Source organism: Canis lupus, chromosome 18 (assembly GCF_003254725.2).
Source record: "Canis lupus dingo isolate Sandy chromosome 18, ASM325472v2, whole genome shotgun sequence".
Taxonomy (NCBI): domain Eukaryota; kingdom Metazoa; phylum Chordata; class Mammalia; order Carnivora; family Canidae; genus Canis; species Canis lupus.
In genome coordinates, this window is record NC_064260.1 from 32,182,416 (window position 1) to 32,204,603 (window position 22,188).

General features: G+C 45.4%; 1 protein-coding gene across 2 annotated transcripts in view; it reads right to left on the reverse strand.

Annotated features, from left to right (window-relative positions):
- The window catches only part of TRIM44 (tripartite motif containing 44), a 108,790-nt gene that overhangs the window by 13,036 nt on the left and 73,566 nt on the right, over positions 1 to 22,188 (reverse strand). The window contains exon 5 of one of the 2 annotated variants that reach the window (XM_049096796.1): positions 7,800 to 7,821. The exons of the other annotated variant lie outside the window; for it this stretch is intronic. Within the exon in view, the coding sequence (XP_048952753.1) occupies positions 7,815 to 7,821 (7 nt within the window). The 3' untranslated portion in view covers positions 7,800 to 7,814. Of the gene's footprint in view, positions 1 to 7,799; positions 7,822 to 22,188 lie in introns of those variants that run through there. 2 annotated transcript variants of the gene reach the window in all.

The window sequence follows — 22,188 nt, forward strand, 5'->3', positions numbered from 1 at the left end:
TTGGGGGGGTGTCTGTGTGTCTCCTCTCTGAAATAACTTCCATGTTATTACTCGGGTTCCCACTGAACTTCAAGAGGAAAAGGCCATGGGGCATTTCTCTTTCTGTGGGCCTTCCTCAGCCTCCCTTCCTTTCCCCAGCTCAGCTGGATTTCATATAACCCACAACCTCCTGTGGTGAGGGCTGGAAGGAACCTTTCCTAAACCCCTATTAGAGCCCAGGCAACTCCAGGGGGTAGAGGGACTAGAAGCAGAAAATAGCCCACCAGCTTACCTTCCCGACACCTTCAGGAAATCCACCCCCCTCCCACCACCCAGTTTTCTCATTTCTTCTTGGCAAGTGAATAATGGAAATCCAATCTCTCTCAAGCAGTTTCCTTCCACAAAAATCTTAAACATAAGATTTAATAAAATGCTGGACTTCAAATTTCCTGTTGCCTCAGCTGCTGTTATCTTACAGGTTACCAAAGGGAGAGGGAGAAAGGATCAATAAATAAATACACACTTGACACTAATCTCTAATCTCTGAATAGTAGGCTTTTTTTTTTTTTTTTTAAGTATTCCAGATTAGTTCTCAGTAGTTTTGAGTTCCACAGTGACCTTGAATTGATGTCCGGAAGTTGGAAACTAGAAACAAACCAACTCTTAAGACCTACTGTGCCTATCTTATACTGCAGAGGGTTATAAACGTGGATTTAAGAGTTAGAAGCACCTAGGGCTTGAGTCACAGCTTTGCCATTTACTAGCTGTGGGACTGTGAGCTCCGTGCTCCTACCTGGAAATGGAGGACAATTTACTGCTTTCCTGGAAAAGATGCAGGAAAGATTACGTGGGGATGAGCATAGATAGGGTGCCTGGCACATATATGTATATAAAAGAGCATGGCATGGTATCTGGCACACAGACAGTGCTTGATACATTGCATAGTCATAGATGAAGGAATCAAGAGGCTAAAACTCATACAGTAAGTTGATGGCAGTGAGATTAACCACAAGTCAACATCTCTGGTTCCTGAGCAGACTGTCCAACCTTGAGCTCCATTTTCTCAAAGAACGCCACTCATTAATAAAAGAGAAGAGCTGACTTTGATGTCGCACATGGGCTGTAGGCACCATGTGTCATCTGAATGGGCTCAAGATTCCTTCCTGAGCCTGTTCTCCCCTTGGTGTTTGGGAAAATGCCACTTGTTAATAATGGCAGTAAACTGCTATCGCTTGAGTGCATTATGTGTACCAATGATTATGCTCAAAGCATCAGAAGCACCGTCCCCCTGTCCCATCGGGTCCAGCAGCGAGTTCTGTCTCGTGCCTGTCCCCTCTGCTTCTCCACGGCCACCACCATCTCATGCTTGAATGACTGCCACCACCTTCTGACTGGTCTCCCTACTTCTACCTTTACTTCACTGTTTCGTTTGCAAGCTGCATTGAGAGTAATACTTCTTTAATGTGCAACAGATTACGTCACTGCCCCATTTAAAAATCCTTTAATGGTTTCTTATAGCCTTAGAAAAAAGCCCATGGCTCGCAAATCCCTACATGATTTGGCCTTTGCCTACCTCTCTAACCTATTTTGGGCCACCTGCCGGTCTCGCTGGCTTTCTTTCTGCTTTCAAATAAGCAGAGCTTGTTGCTGCATTAAGGCTTTGGCATTTGCTGTTCTGTTCCAGAAGCTCCTCCCCTCATGGCTTGGAATGACTGGCTCCTTAACATTCAGGTCACAGCCTCAATGTCACCTTCTGAGAGGCCTCCCCTGACCAAGCAGTCTTAAGCAGTCACCCCACCCCTGCACCGTGGGGTCACACTATTGTACTGTCTTCACAGCACTTGTCACTATCTAAAGTTATTCTGAGATGCTAAGGGTCCTTAAGTATTTTGTCCCCTGCTATATCACTAGTACCGGATAACGTACCTGGCACCAGTGACCTTCACCAAATATTTTTTGAATGAATGACCAAGTGAATTATCAAAACAACTCCTTATGGTATTATTGTTCTAGACACTGTTCCCAGGCTGTGGGGAGCTTGCTGGTCTTAGAGATACTGCCCAGGCATCTCATGGACAGCTTATTTCTAGAGGCGAGCTCAGGTTCTATTTTCTTTTCTAACGGTGACTGCAATCACCAGGCACATGTGACCACAGGGCATAGGGAGGGGAGAGGGACCAGGTATGGATGAAAATGCTTATCACAAACAGGATTACTCTTACAAATGACTAAGCCTTGCTGGTAAAGGCTGGGTGTGTCCAGGCAATGCTATGTCACTGAGGGCAAAGCAGCAGCAAGCTCAGGTCTAGCCCTTCCCCGGCAAGGAAATCTGAAGAACCAATTCATCTGCTGGAGGAAATGTTCTCATCTGGCTTCCTTACAAAACAGCTGCACATTTGGCAACTTCCAGCCCTCCACAATCCAGCTGTGAGCTGTGCTCAAGGCAGGCTTGGGTTCTAAGACTTTAACCATCCACCCTTCCCCCTAATGGTCTGTGGAGGGAGAGAGACACCCAGGCCAAGATGAAGTAAAGGGGTGCTTGTTCATTGTTCCCCTCCCTCCCTCAGCAGAAACGCCGGCTGAGGCATGGGTGCGCAAGTGGGAGAGCAGGCTTGGCTGCGGTGGTGGTAGTGACAGTGGGACAAGTGCCCAAGTAAGAATCAGAGACGTGGCTTCAAGACCTCGGTCCAGTACACATTAGCATACAACCTTGGGGGGGATGCCTTTTTTTTTGGGGGGGGGGAATGCCTTTTTAAGCTAAGTTTTCCACATGTGTAAATGAAGACAGTGAGCCACAAAAGGACTCACTAAATGGGTACTATCGTTATTAGTTGCTAAGCTCTAAACTCATCACTTCACCAACATTTTCACATTTGGTTTTCATAATAATAAACCTAACAGAATGAACACTCCATTTTACAGATGAAAAAAACACGAGGAGCACAGAAATGAAGAGGCATCCCCACGCCCCACAGCTTGGAGGAGCTGGAACTAGACCTGAGGCCTGGCCCGTGTTCTCCCCCCCGGGGTGGGGGGACTCAGTGGTGGTGAAGGCAGGGCAGGAGGGCGCTTGTCCAGCCAGCTGAGCTGCCTTCCTCACTGCCGGTGGCATAGGTGGAAACCTCTGCGTGATCACTAAAGATCTGTCCAAGGCCTTGGTAGACTCAAATTCCAGTTTGGACGCCAATTAGCAGAAATCTTCCTCCCTGCTATAGGGCATGCCAATAGTCTTTAAAAAAAAAAAAAAAAAAAAAAGGTATAGCTAGATGTTTTCTGTGTTTACAACTGTGATCTGCCTGACATTCCTGTTGCAACCTGGCTGCCAGTCAGCTGTTTGCCTCTTGATTCCCACTTCAGTTCTTGTGCGCTCTGGCAAACAGTGATGTAAAAGGGCCTGCCTCCAAGATGCTGTCCTGTGGACTTGGGACAGAATGTCTCTGGGTCAGATACTGGTTTCAAGTTTCAGTCTTGTCTGTCCTGAGGTGAGAGGAACCCACTTCTCACTCTTAATTAGGATGCAAAGAAACTCTTTCAAGGCTTCAGCTGGTTTTTGCTCCTCTCCCCCCGAAGATAAAATTTTGAGTTCAGTTTGGATGATGCCTCCTTGTCTGCCCACAGAGAATCAGCGATGAAGGTGGTCTAACAAGATCCCTGCTTTGTTTGTCCTTGCAGCCTCCCAGGGTTTAGGCATTCAGCACCATTTTACGCCCAGTGTTTAGCAACATGCCTGGCACTTAGGCATTTTGGTGGCTGACACACAGATCTCACACAACCTGCACTGGCCTAGGAGAAAGGATTTAGCAGGTAAAGTGCAAGGTGGGGAAGGCTGGCCTTCAAGGCGGTAACTATGACCAATAGAAAAGCACTTTTCTCCTAGGAGCACTAAGATCTGTCTCCTTGGAAAACACTTAAAGGAGGCAGTATAATGTGTTAGGACCATTCATGCTGGAGTAAAACCAGGATTCCCATCCAGGCCCTTCTGAGCTGGGTGACTTTGGCAAAGCTACTGGACCTCTGTAAGCTTCAAACTGCTTGGCTGTGACATGCGGTATCACTCATTCATTTATTCATTCGTGAACAAATGCTTACTGAGTGAACAAATGCTTACTGAGCACCCAGAGTATATGAGGTGCCGTACTAGGTGCTGGCATCATAGTAGTGAGCAAGACCGACAGGATCTCTATTCTCACGAAGCTTCATTTCCAGCAAAGGAGACAGCTATCATTTAAGATAGAGGAAAAGTACTGTGGAGAAAGTAAGGCAGGATGCTGGGACAGAAAACGATGGGCGAATGTGTGTTGGAGGGCAACTGAGGCAGGAGAAATACTGGGATGCACCTCCTGCACTCAACCAAATTCAACAGTGTTTAGATTGCTCCCATCCCAAAGCCAACTGCTTCTATTTCACCTTGTGATGGCTGAGCCCCTACTACATGCCAGTGAGGGGAGTGCCGAAGGGACCCAGCTGGAGCTCTTGGGCTGGCGAAGAATGCAGCTGATGCGCTATGAGAGGAGGAAGAGATGGTAAATTCCACCTGCAGAGTCAGCAAAGACTGCCACTCAATGTAGACAGATGGACTGGAATTTTCCAAAGAGCCTATGGGGCAGAAGGAGGGCATGCCAGGTGGGGCGAACAGCCTGAACAAAGTCCTGAAAATGTGTGCCAGTTTAGCATGTTCAGGGAGCCGTGAGACATTCACAGTGGCTGGAGACAGAGTGTGAGAGGCTACCCTGGGAGAAAGAGATCTTCCTCTTCGTGGGTCATGCTTAAAGTGTCTTCTAAGAAGATGGGAGGCATGTGGATGGGAAAGAGCAGGAGATGAGAAGGGTGTCGGGACTGCATTTGGCCTCCGTCACACTGCCAGCACTCCAAAACATGAACCAGGGCCATGCTTAAAATATTCAGCCTGGGTTCTGGGTGACACTCCCCAAAGCAACACAAAAAGGTATTTCAAAGAAAGAGGAGCCAAACACCCAGTGGTAACTCAATATAAAGCCTGCATGGGGACCAGGCAGGCATCAGGCTGCTCAAATGTGATTATGTATCATCAGTGCAAGTCTGACGCTTAGCCAGGAAGAATATCCCAGGTGCCGACATGGGATGCTGGGGTCCGGAGTCAACGGACACACTCCCAAGCAGAGCCAAAGACTCCTTTGTTGCCAAAACCAGACTTACTTGTCCAAGAGTCTAAGGCCTATGCCAGGGACAGTGAGAGGGCTGGGAGCTAGAGGGACAGCAAACTACAGGCAGGTTTCTTGTGCCTAATTAATAACTCAGGCATCTCCGTCAGATGAGGGTAACTATGAGGAAGACGGCTGTAAAAGGGAACCATTCAGACAGAGGGCTGGTTCCCTGCTTATTCCTGTCCTGTCCTTGCCCTTGCAGAAACACTCCTGCTACGAGTCCCCCAGGAAATGGTGAAGGTAAGAGAGCTACGGCCACCCCACTGTTCCAAAAGCTCATGATAGAGTCAACAGGCCCGGACTGTGGGAATCCGCCCCTATTGATGCAGACAGCCGAGGAGATGAACATCACACCCGATTTACATTCAGCCAGTCTTACCAGAGGCTCGCCCTGGGTTCCACATCATTCTGTCAGATGAGAGACAGCACTAGCCTGGCCCGAAGGGAAGACGATGACCCAAGACACGTGAACACACCAAACAGGTGAGCCAAAACCCAGGGAGAAAGGAGGAAGGAACGCTGCAGGTCTCCGCCCTCGCAGGTCATCACCCAATCTCAAGACTGAACAAAGCCCACTGCTCGGGATCAAGGGCTGCCCTCCGCACAGGGAGAAGCAACAGATACCCAACGTGACATCACGTAAAAGGCAGCTAGGGGCTTTGTCATGGTCAACAGATCTCCCCATAAGCCACTAAACCTCACGATCATATCAAAGGTGTTCCCCTAGTCTGAGGTACTGCCCTTCTGGCCCCAGGAGGGTGAAAACATCAGTAGATATTAGAGGACAAGAGTAGCTCCTGCGACCACCCTCTACTACTTGAACACAGATGAGTTTCTGGGTGAGCCAGCTGTCACTTAGAAGCTGATGGGACAAGGGAGATGGTTATGTTTCTCGAGGAAAGAGAAATGATCATCTTTAAAGGGCCAGGATTAGGGCAAAAGCACAGGGTTCTGAAGGAAGCAGATAAAGATCATTAAAGACGCATCCTGCCTTCCTCCTGGTTTTTTCTGAAGTCAGCTCTGCTGTGACACTCAAATGACATCACCCCCCCACTTCAGACCTGTCCCACCCATCTGCAGGAGAACTTGATTATGGCTCACTTCTCAACGTAAATCAGATGTCATAACATTTATTCATGATACCTGAAAAGCAACTGCTCTCCACCGGCCCAATCTCAGGGCCCAACCAGAGCAAGATAATCCAAACACCCGGAAGGGCATCAGGAGAATGTCCCCGAGTGTTGAGTAAGGCACAGTCCAGCCTCCAAAGCTGCAGAATTAAGGGGTGTTTGTCCACAATCTAGATGGCTCTCTGCTGTCAGACTTTCCCCGCTGGCTTGCAGGCCGAGAGGAGCAGGAAGGACACAGGGAAACCAATGTTTGGATCCAGTCCTTCCACTTATTAACTGGGTCCCCCTGGGTAAAACTTATTCTACTGGGCCTCAGTTCCCTCGCTTGTAAAACAGGGTCGATGACATCCAGGTTCTTTATGAATGTAAAAGCATATGGCGCATGGTTAGTGCTCACTAGTGACTGCCTCTCTTAGGAAATGGTGTGTGGGGCACCTGGGTGGTCCAGTGGTTGAGCGTCTGTCTTCAGCTCAGGGCATGAACCCGGGGTCCTGGGATCGAGTCCCACACTGGGCTCCCTTCGGGAGCCTGCTTCTTCCTCTGCCTGTGTCTCTGCCTCTCTGTGTCTCTCCCATGAATAAATAAATAAAATAAAAATAAACAAACAAAAGGAAATGGTACATAAGATAGCAGCTGACATATCAGACTTTCACTCTGCCTTCTTCGGTTCCCTTCCTCCTTCCTGGATTAGATGATGGCTCCGGCTCTCACTTCCGAGTCCCAATCACAATCACATCTTACACGGGATAGTACACATATCAGATGGCTCTTCTACGCCAACGTGAGAAATTAACACGAAATGTAGAGATCTTTTGCTTTCCCCACCCACTCACCCTCTCTCTATTTAAAACATTCCACTGCAGGCTTCACTCAGCCCCTGCCGAGGGGTGGAGGGAGGGAATGACAACAAAATAAACATTCCAGCTAACCACTTTGGGGAAAAGATGAGATAATTCTTTAAGGGGTTGTTTTTAAATTAAAAAACATTTGCTGTGAGACAATAAAGTCACTCCTCTCTAAAAACTATTTTTAGGGCCCTTGACTGAAATACACACAAGAGAGAAAAAAAAGAAGTTTAAAAAAAAAAGACGAACAATTCTGTAGATGGGAGTTTCAGCAAAGCCTATGGAACTGCTTGCTTTATGCTCAGCTGGAGAGAAGGCTCTCTCCCTTCTCAAATTGCTTCTCCAATCTCTCAAGTCTGACTTTCCCCCAGCTTTACTGAGATATAACTGACACGTAACATTGTACAAGTATAAGGTATGTGCTGTCATAATTTGGCACACGTATATATTTTAGAATGTCTGCCACAATAAGGGTGACACATCCTTTACCTCACATAATTACCATTTTGTCGTGGTTCTTATGATGGAAGTCGGATTTCTGACAGTGTTCAGAGCTCTGGTGGGACGAAGGACTCTGGTGGCTAATCACAGGCCTGGTCCTGCCCCTAGAGACAGGGCTTTGGAAACGGGGTGAGATGAACTGTAGGTGCCTGGCAACCAAGGCGGGGCCTACCGGTCTATGCCCTGAAAGCAAAGATGATGATCACCACTTGGCTCTTCCTCATCTTAACTGGAATGAACGGTCACAGCAACGTGGCTGGAGAGGGCACTCCTGCTAGGGGTTAAACCAGACTCTCCAATCGGGCCGACCATGGGAACGTAAACACCGTCTGGGGGAGGAGTGTAGGGCCCCATGAATCTGACGGAACTCTGTACTAGAGGCTTTATTTTCTCTTTCATTCCAACTCCCCCTCCTCTCCCCTCCCCTCCCCTCCCCTCCAGTAAAGAACAGTAATGGCATTGAAATCCACAGATAATCCTTAAATCTCTGTGGCAGCTCCAGTTCTAAACTCCTCCTTCGCACTGACGGCTTTCCCAGCTGTTAACAAGTTACGACAAGGGCCTCTCCTGCTCCAGCCTGGAGGTGCACCCCCCTTCCCCGGCCCTCCCCAAATCAGAAGCAGCCTTCAGACCTGGCCCTCCGTCTTCCATGAAGGTGGGGCTGACCCTCCGGGCCTCCAGGGGCTTCAGCATTCCCCCTCACTCGACCTGCCTGAGGCTGCTTGTAGGGCCAGGGGAGCCCGGGGATCCTGCTCCTGGCGGGCGGCACAAATGCAGACTCGGGGGGCTGGGGAGACCAGCTGAGCTAGAAGCAGCCCCAAGAGGGAAACCCGCCAGAAGGACCACCATGGAGGCAAGGCAGGAGTCTGAGCTGGGGCAGGGGCAGAGGGGCAGCTTCGAGCAGGGCGCCACGTCCTGAACAGGACGATTCGTCACCAAGTCCCAACCTGGGAAGGTCCGGGCAGGCGAGGGGTGGAGTGCAGGGTGAGCAGGACCGAGAGATCGGAGGGACACTGTCAACAGTGGCGGGCGCTGAAGCGTCTTTATGAAGTCCCGGCTGTGTGGTTTAGGGCCCAGCCCGTAAGGCACAAGGGAGTGGGTCGCACAGGTCTCGGCACAAAGCACTTACCGTGGAACCCATTTCCCAGGTGCTGGTCACTGGCTACTTACTACATGTGTCTCCTATGGGGGCGTTAACCCTGGATGACACTTGGCTCTTCCTCCTCTAGCCAGTGAGCTGTTGCTCGAGGGCATGTCTTATGACTGAACACTTACAACCCTGCTGAGCAGCTGGGTGTCTATTTGTGAAATGAAGATATAACGGATTTGCATTTTGCCTCTATTTCTTGTACCTCAATCACCTTCCCCTTGGTGAAGACAGTCATATTTAGAAGGTTAAAAAAAAAAAAAAAGTGGGAGGGCCTCCAGGCCCTCAGGTATAGGCCTTGGAATAATTGCTGGTTGGCTCTGGAGTATGCAGGGAAGATCCTAAGGACACTGCACCCTTCCTCACAGTGGTCACACACACACACTGCTGAAACGTACTTCCAGAAGCCTGTGTTCATAGTCTGTGTTTTGGTCTTATTTTTTTGGTTGGTGCTAAGAATGTGGGAGTTTACCCACACCACGATCCTCTACCGATTACACTTCCAGACACACAGGACCAAGGTGGCAAAGGTGTGAGGGAAGTGCAGAGAGCTGTTCCTCCTGGTGCTTGCCAGCTGCTCAGGGCCCATCGCCCTGCTTTGCTGGAGCAGAGCCTGGCTCCCTCCTTGGGTTCCCACTGCTTTCCCAGAGGTCAGCCACAAGTTCATACCAAGCAACAAGCGGCAATTACAAATTGAGTGCCTGCTGGGAATATCTTTCCAGTGTCAAGCAGCCATTAAAAGCACTTAAGGAAATCACAAAAGGAAGGTGAGAGAATTCTTGGGGGGAGAGCTACAGGATAGGGAGGCAGATGGGAGGGCATGGCCTGCCTCCTACCTCGAGGGAAAAACAGGCCAGGAAAGGCAACACTCGTTCTAAAGAATGAACCTGCCTTCAGGGAACCTGCAGAACACTGTATCTTTCAATGATGCTCCTGCTGGGGCCCAAACACTTCAGGGTGCCTGCGAAACCTTTTGTTAATACAGAATAAAATGACATTTTAAGCAACTATATGTTTTTTTAAAAGTTATCTAGTGAGCACGCACTATATTAGGTAGTTATATATAAGCTCCCATCCCATGTGGACTGCATCTCTGTGAAGAAGGCATTAGGACACCCTGTTTTACAGATGTGGAAACTGAGGCTCAGAGAGGTCAGTGACCTGATCACCTTTGGAGTCCTGGTTTGTCCCACGGCAAAGCCACTGTTCTTCCCACCAAAGACAATACTGCGCTGGGCTGTGACCTTGCCAGGTGTGCATCCTGCTGACCCACCTGCTGGCAGCTCTTACGCCTGGGGCAATCAGGCCCTAGTGTGGCTGGTGTGTGGAGCACCATGGCCTTTCCTGTGTGCTTGATTAAAGGAAGAGGGAACCCAGAGATCTTAAGTGGGCTAACAGAGTCTCTTCGAGGGACTCTTTCTTCAGTCTTCTAATTGTCAATGACCATGTGAAAGGGAAGGACTGGGTTCTGAAATAAGGAGATACTGTAACCTTGGGAACATCACTTTCTTCTCTGTGTTTTAAATCCTCATATAAAATGGGGTCCAATAAACCCCATGTCATAGAGCAGCCATGAACACTAAATAAGATATACCTTATTAAAGTCCTTAATGCTATACCTGGCCCAAGGTCAACATAAATGATAGCTATTACAGTAATTTCTGCTTTATCTCAGATCAATGGTTTCAGAAAATACACAGATTTGGCATCAGCTTGTCCTCATTCAGTTGGTACCATTTATTGTTGAGGAAAAATGTAAAGACCTTGCATTTGTTTCATGGCTAAGGACAACTATAACAAAAGAACGGCAGGGGAAGTGCACACAACGTGATTCAGGAAAGAGCGAGCCATATTCTCCCTGGGTCCAGTCTTCTCCCTTGCTGTTCAATCATATCAGAGTAGACTACAAGCACAGCTATTTAGAGACCAGAAACTTATACATACATATGGCAGGAACCTTGAACATTTTAGGAGGCAAAAGACATGTGTAGGATGAATTAATGCAAATGGCTCTGCCTCTGGTTCTATCGTCCCCTGAAGGCACATTTGCTAGAGGAACTCTTCAGATGGGCGGCTCCTCCGGGGAGCAGTGCCGGCTGGTTCCCAGACTTCCCTGCCAGCTCAACTCAGCAGGCAGCAGCAGCACTGGGCACATACTGTGTTCTCACCCTGGCTCCTCATTCTAACCTCAACAGTGGCATGGAGACCCAGAGGTTTCAGTCTCCACTTCTGACTCAGAACTGCTCTAGTGGTAAACTGCATCTTCTTCTGTGATCTGTCCACGGAAACCAGAAGCCACTGCTGCAGGACGTGGCTCCTAGCCGCACCCTCATTTCTGTACTCCTTTCAGAGACTAACCCTGCCCCAAGGCAAAAGTAAAATGTGCTTCACATCACTGGCCCTGAGCAAATGGTGAACAACAGCGAAGACTGCCCAGACACACAGAACTCTGAAAGTGTTTGCCTTTTGCTGTTTCCTTTTAGAGGTTGCAGTGGGCATTATTGGCATTTGAGTTTGCAATAAAGGAGGATTTGGGACTCAGATTCAACTCAGGGCTAGATACATTTGTGTTTTGACAGTTTATTTGGTCCTACAGAATCTCCTGTAAATTATAGACTTTTTAGTATGGGACAAGTGTTAGTAGATTTTTGTCATCAAGGAAGCAAAGAACAATAACTTCTCTAAGGTTATTGCGTTGGTCTTATCTGGGCTTATATTTCTGGGCAGATTTGGAAAAACTAGTTCTTTCAAGTCTGTCTTTCAAGTATTGACAGAAAAGTCGAGTGATGCATTGTGCAAAAATTAAGGCTGCAGAGATTCGGAGGTGAAAGCACTCCCTACGAAACAGAGAAGGACAAATACTGAAATTCTACAGTCTAGATTCTGATAGATTTTTTAGCAATAAGAAGCTGGTGAGATTTAAGATCATTTAGATATAAAGAAAAATTTTGCTCTTCCCCAAGCTAAATTTTAGAAAGGGTCTGGCCCTTTTTTTGTTGTTGTTGTTAGAAGAAAAACATTTCCAGACCCCTCTCATTTATGTGCATATTGCAGATCTCTGTGTATATTAAGTCAGTAGTCCTAAACTGAGTAGACAATTTTTATTAAGTAGCAACTCCTGCATATTCAAAAGATTTAGCTGGAATAAGTGTGATAAAAAAAATTCAGGATTTTATAGAAATTTAGGCTATACTTCTATTCTGTAAACTACTTGTGCCACCTCCTTTAATTCCTAGAACCCAAGAATGAAGATTCCTAATAATCAGTCTCATAGGCTACCTTCTAGGTACCCTTTCACCACCTCAATCCCGAGCCTTGGAAAGGATACGTTTGGCATAGTTGTATCTAAAAAGATACCACCCCAAGTATCTCTGACAGACAGACACGCTCAGTGTCTAGAGAGTATGGCCCACATACTGTTTTAAACATAGGGAAAACCATTTCTTAGATAGCTGAGTGCCTCAGCCTCTTTCCACAAAGGAGCCACATTCTACCACAATCCACATTTCAAATTCTATGCCTATAATCATCTACCTTGTGGACGCTCAACATAAAGATCGGTTCATGCAACTATCCCCAAACCGAGCACCTCCTATGCCCCAGTGGGCCTTTCTCACTATTCACTCTCAACGTCAAAAAGGCCATGACAGTGTGTGCCTGACTTATGGGGAGATTTGTTGACACCAAGCACAACAGCAACCTTATACGCTGTGCACATGAAGGCAAGAAGATCTTGAGGTACCCTAGAACTTGGATCCCTCAATCAGCTAAGCTTTCCATCTTCCCTAACAAAATCTGAGTATAATTTGTGTCCCTTGAACAAGCCCAAACACTCTTTCATAAAGAAACCTGTTTTCACAGGTTTGCTGACGTGCATGGCAAATTACCTCCAGTGTGTCCTTCCAGGAAAGGGCCAGAATCATTTCAGGCACACAATTCATTCTGACCAAAACATTCTATCTGCTGCATGAATGCAAAAACATATGCATACACACAGGGTGTCCCTCATTTCCTCTGGAGTAATGGGAGCCTGGGCAATACTTTAAGTATTCATTTTCCAACATAAATTAGAATGGAGCATCGAAAACACCAGTGACATCTGCACAGATACAAAATGTACTCATTATGGTTGGTGCTATTACGATGAAAGGAAATGCATTCATAATGGCAGGACATTTGAAATAATGTGTTGCTGGATTCTCTGTTCATAAAAGCAATAATGAAGAAACAGGAGTGGGTCAAATAAATTAACAAGAGTAACAGGGGCAGGAGGTGGCTTCAAGGGCTCTGGGCCATTTCGGTGACATGGCACATTTACTGGACCCACAGGGAGAAAGCCATGAGAGTTTTCTAAAGGTAGAAAAGGCAAGAAGATCATTAGGTTGGCATTTTGGAGAACTGAGGTTGGAATCCTGGCTCTGTGCTACACTAGCTCTGTGATCCTGTGAGAGTTGTGGCAACATCTCCTTATACCTCAGATTGTTCATCTCTCAAATAAGGAGAGCCTCCCTTGCAGGGCTGCAAGAGGAGGAAGTATGAGAACAAGGTGAAGCACTTAGCATCGTCCAGTTTGTACGAAGCACACAATCAACATTAGCTTTCATTTTTGTGTTGTTATTGCTACATAAAGGTACAGCTCTGTGATTTCAGGATCTTAGTTTCTTCTGTAAAGTGGAGCCACTAACATCTGCTCTTCCTACTTATAAGCTTATCATGAGGAGCAAGTAAGATGAAATGTGTTTGGCAGATACCACTGTTGGGGTGATTTAGTGATTGCTAACTTGCTTCCCTTGCTGGTTCCTACTCTGGAGGATGGAAAAGTTGAGTATCTACACACAAAGCCTATACTGCAGTGGGAGGTTGGGGGCATGTAGCCTGGTCCAAGCCCCTGACACAGAAGGATAAGTCTTCTGGTTTGGGTGGGGGGTGTTCTTTGAGGATATGTTTACTTTTCTGATTAATAGACATGGCCCTTTATATGCCTGAACACAGATATGATACCCAAAGCTGCAGCTCCTTTTCAATCACACGACAACAAGCCCCAGGAGTCTGAGAGACATGTGGCAGTACTGAAATCATTAGGCAATGAACCAAAGCCAGCAGTCATCTCCCTCCAAACTTAATACATGAAACAAATACACTTGTTTGCTTCAGCTACTGATACCAGAGTTCTCCTCAAAGCTGAACACAATTCTGATACAATGCATAAGTACTCTGGAGAATTAAAAGCCTTATATATTACCTATACATAAGTATATGATCACTCTTCTGCCAAGAATTTCATTCCCTTAGACCCATCTGGCTAATTTATATATGTCCTTTAAACTTAGATTTAGTAAGATCTCCTCTAGGAAGCTTTCCAAGACCCTATTCCCAGCACCTGCCCCACTCTGTGGACTTCTCAAAGCACTCCATAAACACCTCGAGCAGTACATGTTATACTGCTTTGTACTGATCCATTTACTTGTCTCTTTGCTCTCCAGATGGTTCAAATGTCTCAACAGCAAGGATTCTTATTTTAGTCATTTAAAAAATTTCCTAGCACTTCGCATTATACCTGGCACACAGTGGATAACTCATTAAGGGTTCACTGCAATACTGAATAAGCCAATGAAAGAGAGAGTGAGCTGAAAGGCACAGAGTAAATGATAGCCTGTCTAGCCTTATTATCCATTCATATTTCTGAAACACGGCAAATAGCTTTCTAATTCCTATTACTATGTTCAGGGTGTCTAGGTTAGGGGAAGCATTAATCTAGGCAGTGATTTTTGTTTGAAAAGTTATTCCGCTCGAACCTTGAGTTCATGGCATTCCTCCTACTTCTATTCCCAAAATTATTTTAGGTCGTGTATTTAGTCCATAATTTTCTAAAAATAAAATAACATTATTTCCTTCTTTGGGATGTCAGAATTTACCCCTTGTGACAACCAAAAACATCCTGGGAATAATCTCATTTGGCACCAAAACAAATGATCACATCACATCAGTGGCTCCCTCCCTAGGTGTCAGTTCCGTCCGTGTGACCAGGGCTTCTGGAGGCTTCCTGCTGATCCTGCTGTGTCTGGGTCCTTACCATCCTTGTATGCAGTGTGCCACTGCCCAGGCAGGGCCCAAGGTATGTGGTTCTCTGCCAGGAAACAGATGTAAACTCCTGTGACCTCCCTTTTCCTATAAAGCCAGCTTAGGTCTGTGATTTGTATAGATCACAGCCTTAAAGTAAGATTACTACCCCATTGCCAAAATACCCAGAAAAATAATAGTATCAAACATTATATCATCATTCAGATGATAAATCAGAAACACTGCTCTAATGTCATGCACATTACATCAAAAAAAAAAAAAAAAGTCTATAAGAGGTGAAGTGGTCTTCACAGAGTCCAGCCTCTAGCCTGAACTTCCTGTGCCCTTTGCCTGCAATGCTTCCCACACCCCATTCTTGCTTGACTGGCTCCTTTGTTCAGTCACGTTTCAGCTCAGAAGTGGTCTCCTCAGCTCTTCTTTGAACACCTTATCTACAGTAGTTTCTTCTCCCCAGTCCCTTTTAATCAAATCACCTTATTTGATGTCCTAATACTGATACCTGAAATTATTTTGTGTATTTAGTGGTTCAGTAGTGCATTTGTTTTGTTTTGTTTTTTGGTCTCTTTCCACTAGAGTTAAATTCTACCAGAGAGGGAACCTCATCTCATCTGTCTTGTTCACCCTGTATCCTCAGCAACAGGAGCTGTGCCTGGCATAATGTGCAAGCTTAATAAACATGTGCTGACTATGAATAAGAAGAAAGTGAGCAGTGAGTATTCGCTTAATAAATCCAAATCCAAAATAAATTTGCTGGCCTTTACTTGGGCTTTCTTTTGGGAGTGGGGATGACGATGAGTTTGGTGGCCACAACGAATACTTCGAGATGGTAAGGTTGGCTCTGAGAGACTGTGTGTGGTATGGAAAGAGCCAGAGTCCTGTCCTGCTGTTTACAAGATGTATGAGAATTGGGACATGTCCCTTAATCTCTCTGAGCTTCAGTTTTGTCATCTGTATAGTAAATTGTTTCAGAGGATCAGTGTTAACAATTAAATGAGACAGTGATAGCACACAATAAATAAGTCAGTTCCTCCTCAGCCTGTCCCTTAAGGCTGTAAAAAAGAAGAGGCTGTCCAGTGGCTCTGGGAAAGTGGTCTAATGCTTTTTTCCATTCGAGCAGTCACCTTAGCAACCATGATGACTGTTCACAGAGATAACGTCTACCTGCTGTCTCAGGGAGGCTTAGCCTACAGGCCAATTTTAAAGTCCTGAGTACATTCTCAACACACTAAGCACAGGTCTACCTTGCAGGATTATTAGAGATTTATTCCTCTTCTCAACTTTGCATCAACTTATATTAAACTGGGGTGATGTTATTTCACAGATAAGCTTATAAATCTGTTTTAAAGAACTTTGGGTGCTGGTTCTGATGCAACATGTGCTACTTCTAGGCTCATTAAAACCAGAACCTTCAAAGGCATAAAAAAACTGTGGTCTCCAGGCCTGCCAGAGACACTTTTGGTGACATTATCCTTGACAGCTATTTGCCTATTTAAATACATTGAATTCTTCACGTTGAACTTATTCTGTCCACCCATTTGTTAATTCAACAAGCATTAATTGAGTGCCAACTGCATGTCCAGCCCTATGACTCAGAGTCAGCATATACTGGTACTTACTAAGCACCGTGCCTAACCCCTTCTGAGCATCAGGTCCTTCAATCTGCGTTTCACCGAGGTTCTCCCCACTGAACGCTGAAGCTGGAGAGTTCACATAAATTGCTTAAGTGGGCAATCAAGGGTGGGTCAGCACTCTGACCTAGGTCTTCCTGACATCAAACCCCACTCTGCTAGTCATGGTACTCTAGTAAGTGGTCCTGCAACATGTACGTGGTACTCTCCAAGGTGACAGATGCTTCCAGGAATTAAGAAGACACAAGGTTGGGCTGTGATCTTCCCCAGGACAGGAGTGCCATCTTACTCTTTAATGCATTTCCAACCCCCCAAACCATGCCAGCAGCATTTCCTGAACTGATGATGGGCATGTGGCTCCTGTTCTCAGGCATATAGTACAGCCAAATACACCACCTGGTATGAAAGACCTTATAATAACAACATAAGAAGACCAAGACACAAAAGTGTACAGGACACAAAAAGGTGTGAGTGATTACAACAATGGAATGGGTTTGACTTTATAATCAGGAAACAAAATGAGGAGACTGGACTAGCCCAGACATCACAGACTCAAATGCTTCTAGGGATCCAGTAGGTAATGTGAACAAATGAAATGAATCAGTTAGGCCAGGTGAAGACTGGTCAATTGGAAAGTGCGTGCCCTATCTAAGGAGCCAGAAGGCCAATGGCATGGGAAAATATGGATCTAGTATTGTCAGCATGTTTGAATTTTCAAAAGAAGCCGAAAATATCTGTTTTTTGATGTGAAACTTTCCAATTTTAAAATACTGGGCAGTAATTCATAAATCAAAAAAATACTTTATGAGCCAAACAAAATACTTCCTTAGGCTAGACTTGGCTAATGATCCATCAGTTTATAGTCTTTGGATCAGACTATATTTCATAATCTTTTTCACCACCAAAGACCCTAATATGCCCTCAGGGGGCTTCAGAATTGGAAACTCTTTGTCTAACAAATAGCATTTTTGAACATTTAATTAGTTTTCTTGTATGAATTAAATAACAATAACTGAAAAATTAGGTCAGAAGGAGGGGAAAAATAGCTAACATAACTTGGCCCTGTTATAGTCAAATTTAAGATTTCCCATTACGATTTTTGAAATACCAAAAATAGTCCATAGACTTTTATTTCTATCTTCATAGATCCTCTTGGGATCTGAGCACCCCTATCAGAAATCACTGGACTAAATAAACTGAGCTCTAAGATCTGGTGGCAGTGATGCATAGTGGAAAAATGTAGGAATTTTGTTAGAACTGTACGGAATCCTAGCTCTTCAACTTACTAGTTGAGTGACCTTCAACAAATTATTCAGCTTCTTTTACTTGTTTGCGAAATGGAAATACGTTGTGATCCATGTTTCTTCCTCACCATCACCATCTAATTAAAAGAAGCACCCCAGTTCATGTTCTAATGATTAGAACAGTTCCACTTCCAAAATTAACAAAACAAAAGGCCCCTTATCATGACCAGGAGCCATGATGATATAAGCATACTCATGGAGAAGCATGTATTTATTATCTTCCATCATACCTTTCACCCAAGGAACTCTAAGTGCTTGATGACAGCCTTGAGATATAAAGGTGGAGAGCCAGAAATTCGGTGTTTATGGATCTTACCTAAAGCCATGGCCTGCCTTAGGTAAGCAGATGACAGAGGGTCTATTCCAAAGCATCTCATGTTAAGTGCCAAACAAAAAAACTGTATCTTTGTTCCCATCTCTAACATAATTCATTAATAAATGAACTCATCTGTATGGTACTTTACTATTCACAAAATTATTCAATGCACATTTATTATGTGCTTCTTACAAAGCACCCAGGGAGGCTGGTGAGGAACAAGTCAACCCCATTCTGTGAATCAGGGAACAGCTTCTAAGAAGTGAGAACTGTTTGTAGTCACCAAATTAGTAAGACATTGGAAGTAGCCCTTGTGATTTCAAATTCCGTTTTTCTCATATACTCTGGCCTATAACAGGTCACAGCAAATGAGAAACACGGTTGCTTCAGGAGCCATATGTTAGTTAAGGGATCATTATTCTGTTTATCTGGAAATCTTGGGTGTATAAGAAATGGAACCTGTCTGGGATGGACACTAGATATGGCCACTTAGGGGTACTCTCTTGTCTCATTACCAAAAACTGTTAAGAAAAACTAAATTGTCATCTTAGATTATGTACTAGTTTGTTTCTAGGGTAGCAGAGAAGAATTTCATTGAATTTTTCCCAATTTACTCTGCTGCCCTACCCCCTCCTTGGGGAAGAGAAATCCTACAAACCACATGTCTCCTCCTCCACCCCCACATATCCTTTTTACTGAAGCTGTCTGGCTGAGGTATGACCACCTAACTCAAGGGCAGCTAATGAGTAGATGTGAATTAGCTGGGTTTTCTCTCGAGACTGTGATGAGGCAATACTGAATCCTGTAAAAGAAAATTGCTATAGCTGGGCTCCAAGTGGTGCCAGGGTACACCAGAATTATAGGGGAAGAGGAGGGACAGAGGTAAACACAGGAGGCTGCTTTGTCACGGGGAAAGGGAGGCAGGAAGGACAGAGAGACATAGGATGGAGCCCGAGTGTCTTAACCAGCTCCCATTTCTGTCTTCACCAGGCACAGAAATAGTTCCTTCAATTGGGTTCTGTGAAATGCCCCACATCCTCTCCATGCATCACTGTGCAATTTATCTGAACTAGTTTGTGGGTTTCTGCTCCTTACCAGCAGTCTCTAGTAGGAAGCCATAGTTACAATACAGAATAGCTGAAAGGCTAGAAGGCTGTGAAAAAGAAACTAAATTTCTTTCTTTTAGATTGCACAAAGAGGGAGAGAATGAATGAATGAACAAATGAAGCTTCCAAGTTGAACAGGCCCCCAAATATGCCAAATTTATTTCTATTATGTTCATGCTCTTTTTAGAACCAGAATGAATGTTGGCGAAGCTCTCTTCTTACAGAATAAAACACAATGCCAACCAAGGACTTAACTAGTGATTATAGCAGTTTCCCCTTGTGAATGAACCATGGCTCAAAGTCCCCTTGTAATGAACAGAGATTACTATTCTGATGTCCATTCTTTACCCTCCCCCAGTCTACTTCCAGCTGCTAAGCTTTGTGCAGGTTGCTGGTTTGAGTGGGTTACCATCTGTGACATCTTCCAACTTGCTACAAAGAACTAAAACTAGTTACTTTCTACTCTGCCTCCCATAGCACATAACAGTCGTCTCCACATGGTTCACACTGGTATAGTGTAAATTCTCTGCTCATGAGTTCCATTTCTCCACTGTGCTGCAAGTGCCTTGAGAGCAGGTCCATGGCTTGTTCTTTATTTCTACTGTGCCTTGCACAGTGTTTGGCACACTTGCAGGTGGAATAAACCAATCAATGCCCATTAGTTGTGCCTCATGGGGGGATTCCTGGAGACAATAATCAAAATTTTAACCTTTTCTGTAACAGATCAACTGAGGTCACAAGTATGCACACAAATTGGTTTAACCATTTCAACTGAGTGAGCCTATTATTTTAAAAAAGCCTACGGGTAAAAAAAGGGGGGGGGCAATATCATGTCAGGATTTAAATATCTGCCAGTTAAAAGGTGTATTTCAAAACACTGCCTGGTATTGGATATAGGAAAGAGGCTGAAAACCTCAAACTTATTAGATACAACTATCATCTTTGTGAGCTTCAACTGCACAATAAATTCAATACTGAGAAGTCAAAGTAGCCATTTAACTGAAATGACCAAATGAAAAAAGCAGCACACCCAGCAGTCTGGCTGAAGTGGTTAAATGCCAGGTACAGAGCTGGATGACGGTTCCTAGAAACACAGCTTCCAGGTCAAGCAGACACCGGTCGATGGGAACACAGCTTTGTCCCTGAACTATTACCTATGATGCAGTGAGGAAGGTCTCCTCTTTAATGGCTGCGTCTCCCCCCCGGAAAAGCTGAGGAAGGGGGCTAGAAAGCCATTAACAACTGTGATGTGATGCCAGAAGTGTTCTGTTGAAGGTTATGGTGTCACTTATTCACTGTATTCTCATTTCAAATAAGGAGAGCAAAAGCTTAAGGAGCTAAATTGCCATCAAGGTGCTACTTTTGTTAATGGAGACTCAATAAAATGCCGTGCTGACCGAGAAGGATGGGTGTCTGAGGCTACATGATACATGAGGTGCCTCCTGTCACTCCTGCCACTATATCCAAGTTTTCCAAATCCTACGGAAGGAGTGGCTTACTTTATCTAGTAATTGATGGAGAGGCTGGAACAAAGGCTTATCTGGGTCCATTGGAGGCAATTCCTTCCTAATCTGCTTACTGCAAAGGAGAGCAATAGTGCAAGGAAGGCCCATCCTGCCTGAACCAAGTGATCCAAGAAAGCAAAAGAGAAGAGAGAAAGCTATGGCCATGCTGTCTTTTCAGTGCAGTGATTGTTAACATATTAACCCTGCACAGCAGAGAAGATAAGCCAAGTAACTGCCAGACTCTCACCAATCAGACAAGTTACCCTTCTTCCCAAGGGAAGGCGTGAGTAAAGACTAAGAGAGGCATAAGCATGCCCTCGAGAGGAAGAGTTGGCAGAAATTTCTTATTCTGAGGATATATGGGGGTGGGGGAAATAAGTTTTTTCCCTAAAGAGATTCCCAGGCTGACAGTGTGAAGATGTTATCATAATGTGAAATACACTGGAAGCATTTGAGACACCAGCATACCAAAGAGAAACATCATGCACAAGGCTACATAAGTCCCATGACCTCGAGGCCCTGTGTGTCCACAGATCCCACTTTGGAGATGAAAAACAAATCTTATCTCCTGTTTTGGGTTCACAACAAAGCCCAGGAGAAAGTGAAGGCTATGAGCAGAGGCACAGGGGCAAGGCAGATCACCTCATGGGTGGAGACACATGCAGAAGGGACTTCCTCTCCAAATCAACCTTTCCTCTCAACAGCACAGCTCCCCACAGTGGTCTCCTAAGACAAGGACCCTGGAGTTTTACAGCCATAGAGGGATAGAGCCAGAGGAACCTCAGGGGCTACAGGAGACTCAGGCCTCTCCTTTTATAAATGTTCGAACTCAAGCCCAGTGAGGCTCAATGACTTGTCCCAGTTTACATGAGGAAGTAGTGGCCGAGGGAGGCGTGGAAGCCAGGGTTCCCAATTTAGCTCCAGCTTTCTCCTTTATTCCTCAAACACAGCCATTCACTCTATCCTCTCCATCTCCCTGGCCTAGCCCATGTGGCCCGCTGCTCCTGTTCTGATCCAGGTCTAGAACTTCAAGATCTTTCACCTGTATCACTGCAACGATGTTTGGGCCAAGACTCTCCTCTCCATCTGAAATCACTTCATACACTGCCCCAGCTGCAATCCCCTGCTCTGCTGGGGTAGGGTGCATGGTTTTGCCATTGCTCTTTTCCCTTTGCTGGCATATTCCACATAGGAGCTACTCTTTAGCCTTGGTCTTAGAATGGAGAAGGGAGCAGAGCAGAGCTAAGGCTTTTCCACAATGGTCATGCAGTGAGAGGAAGAAACATCTGTCGTTTTGCAGCCATTGAGATTCCAGGGGCATGTGCATTCCCCAAGCACTTAACAACACTGCCTCGCACCAAGAAGTCACTCTACAGACATTTTTTGTTAAATGTGTAAATACATCATCTCACTAATCCTCACAGTAACCTTACTTTAGACACTACCAGCATCTCCATCTTGCA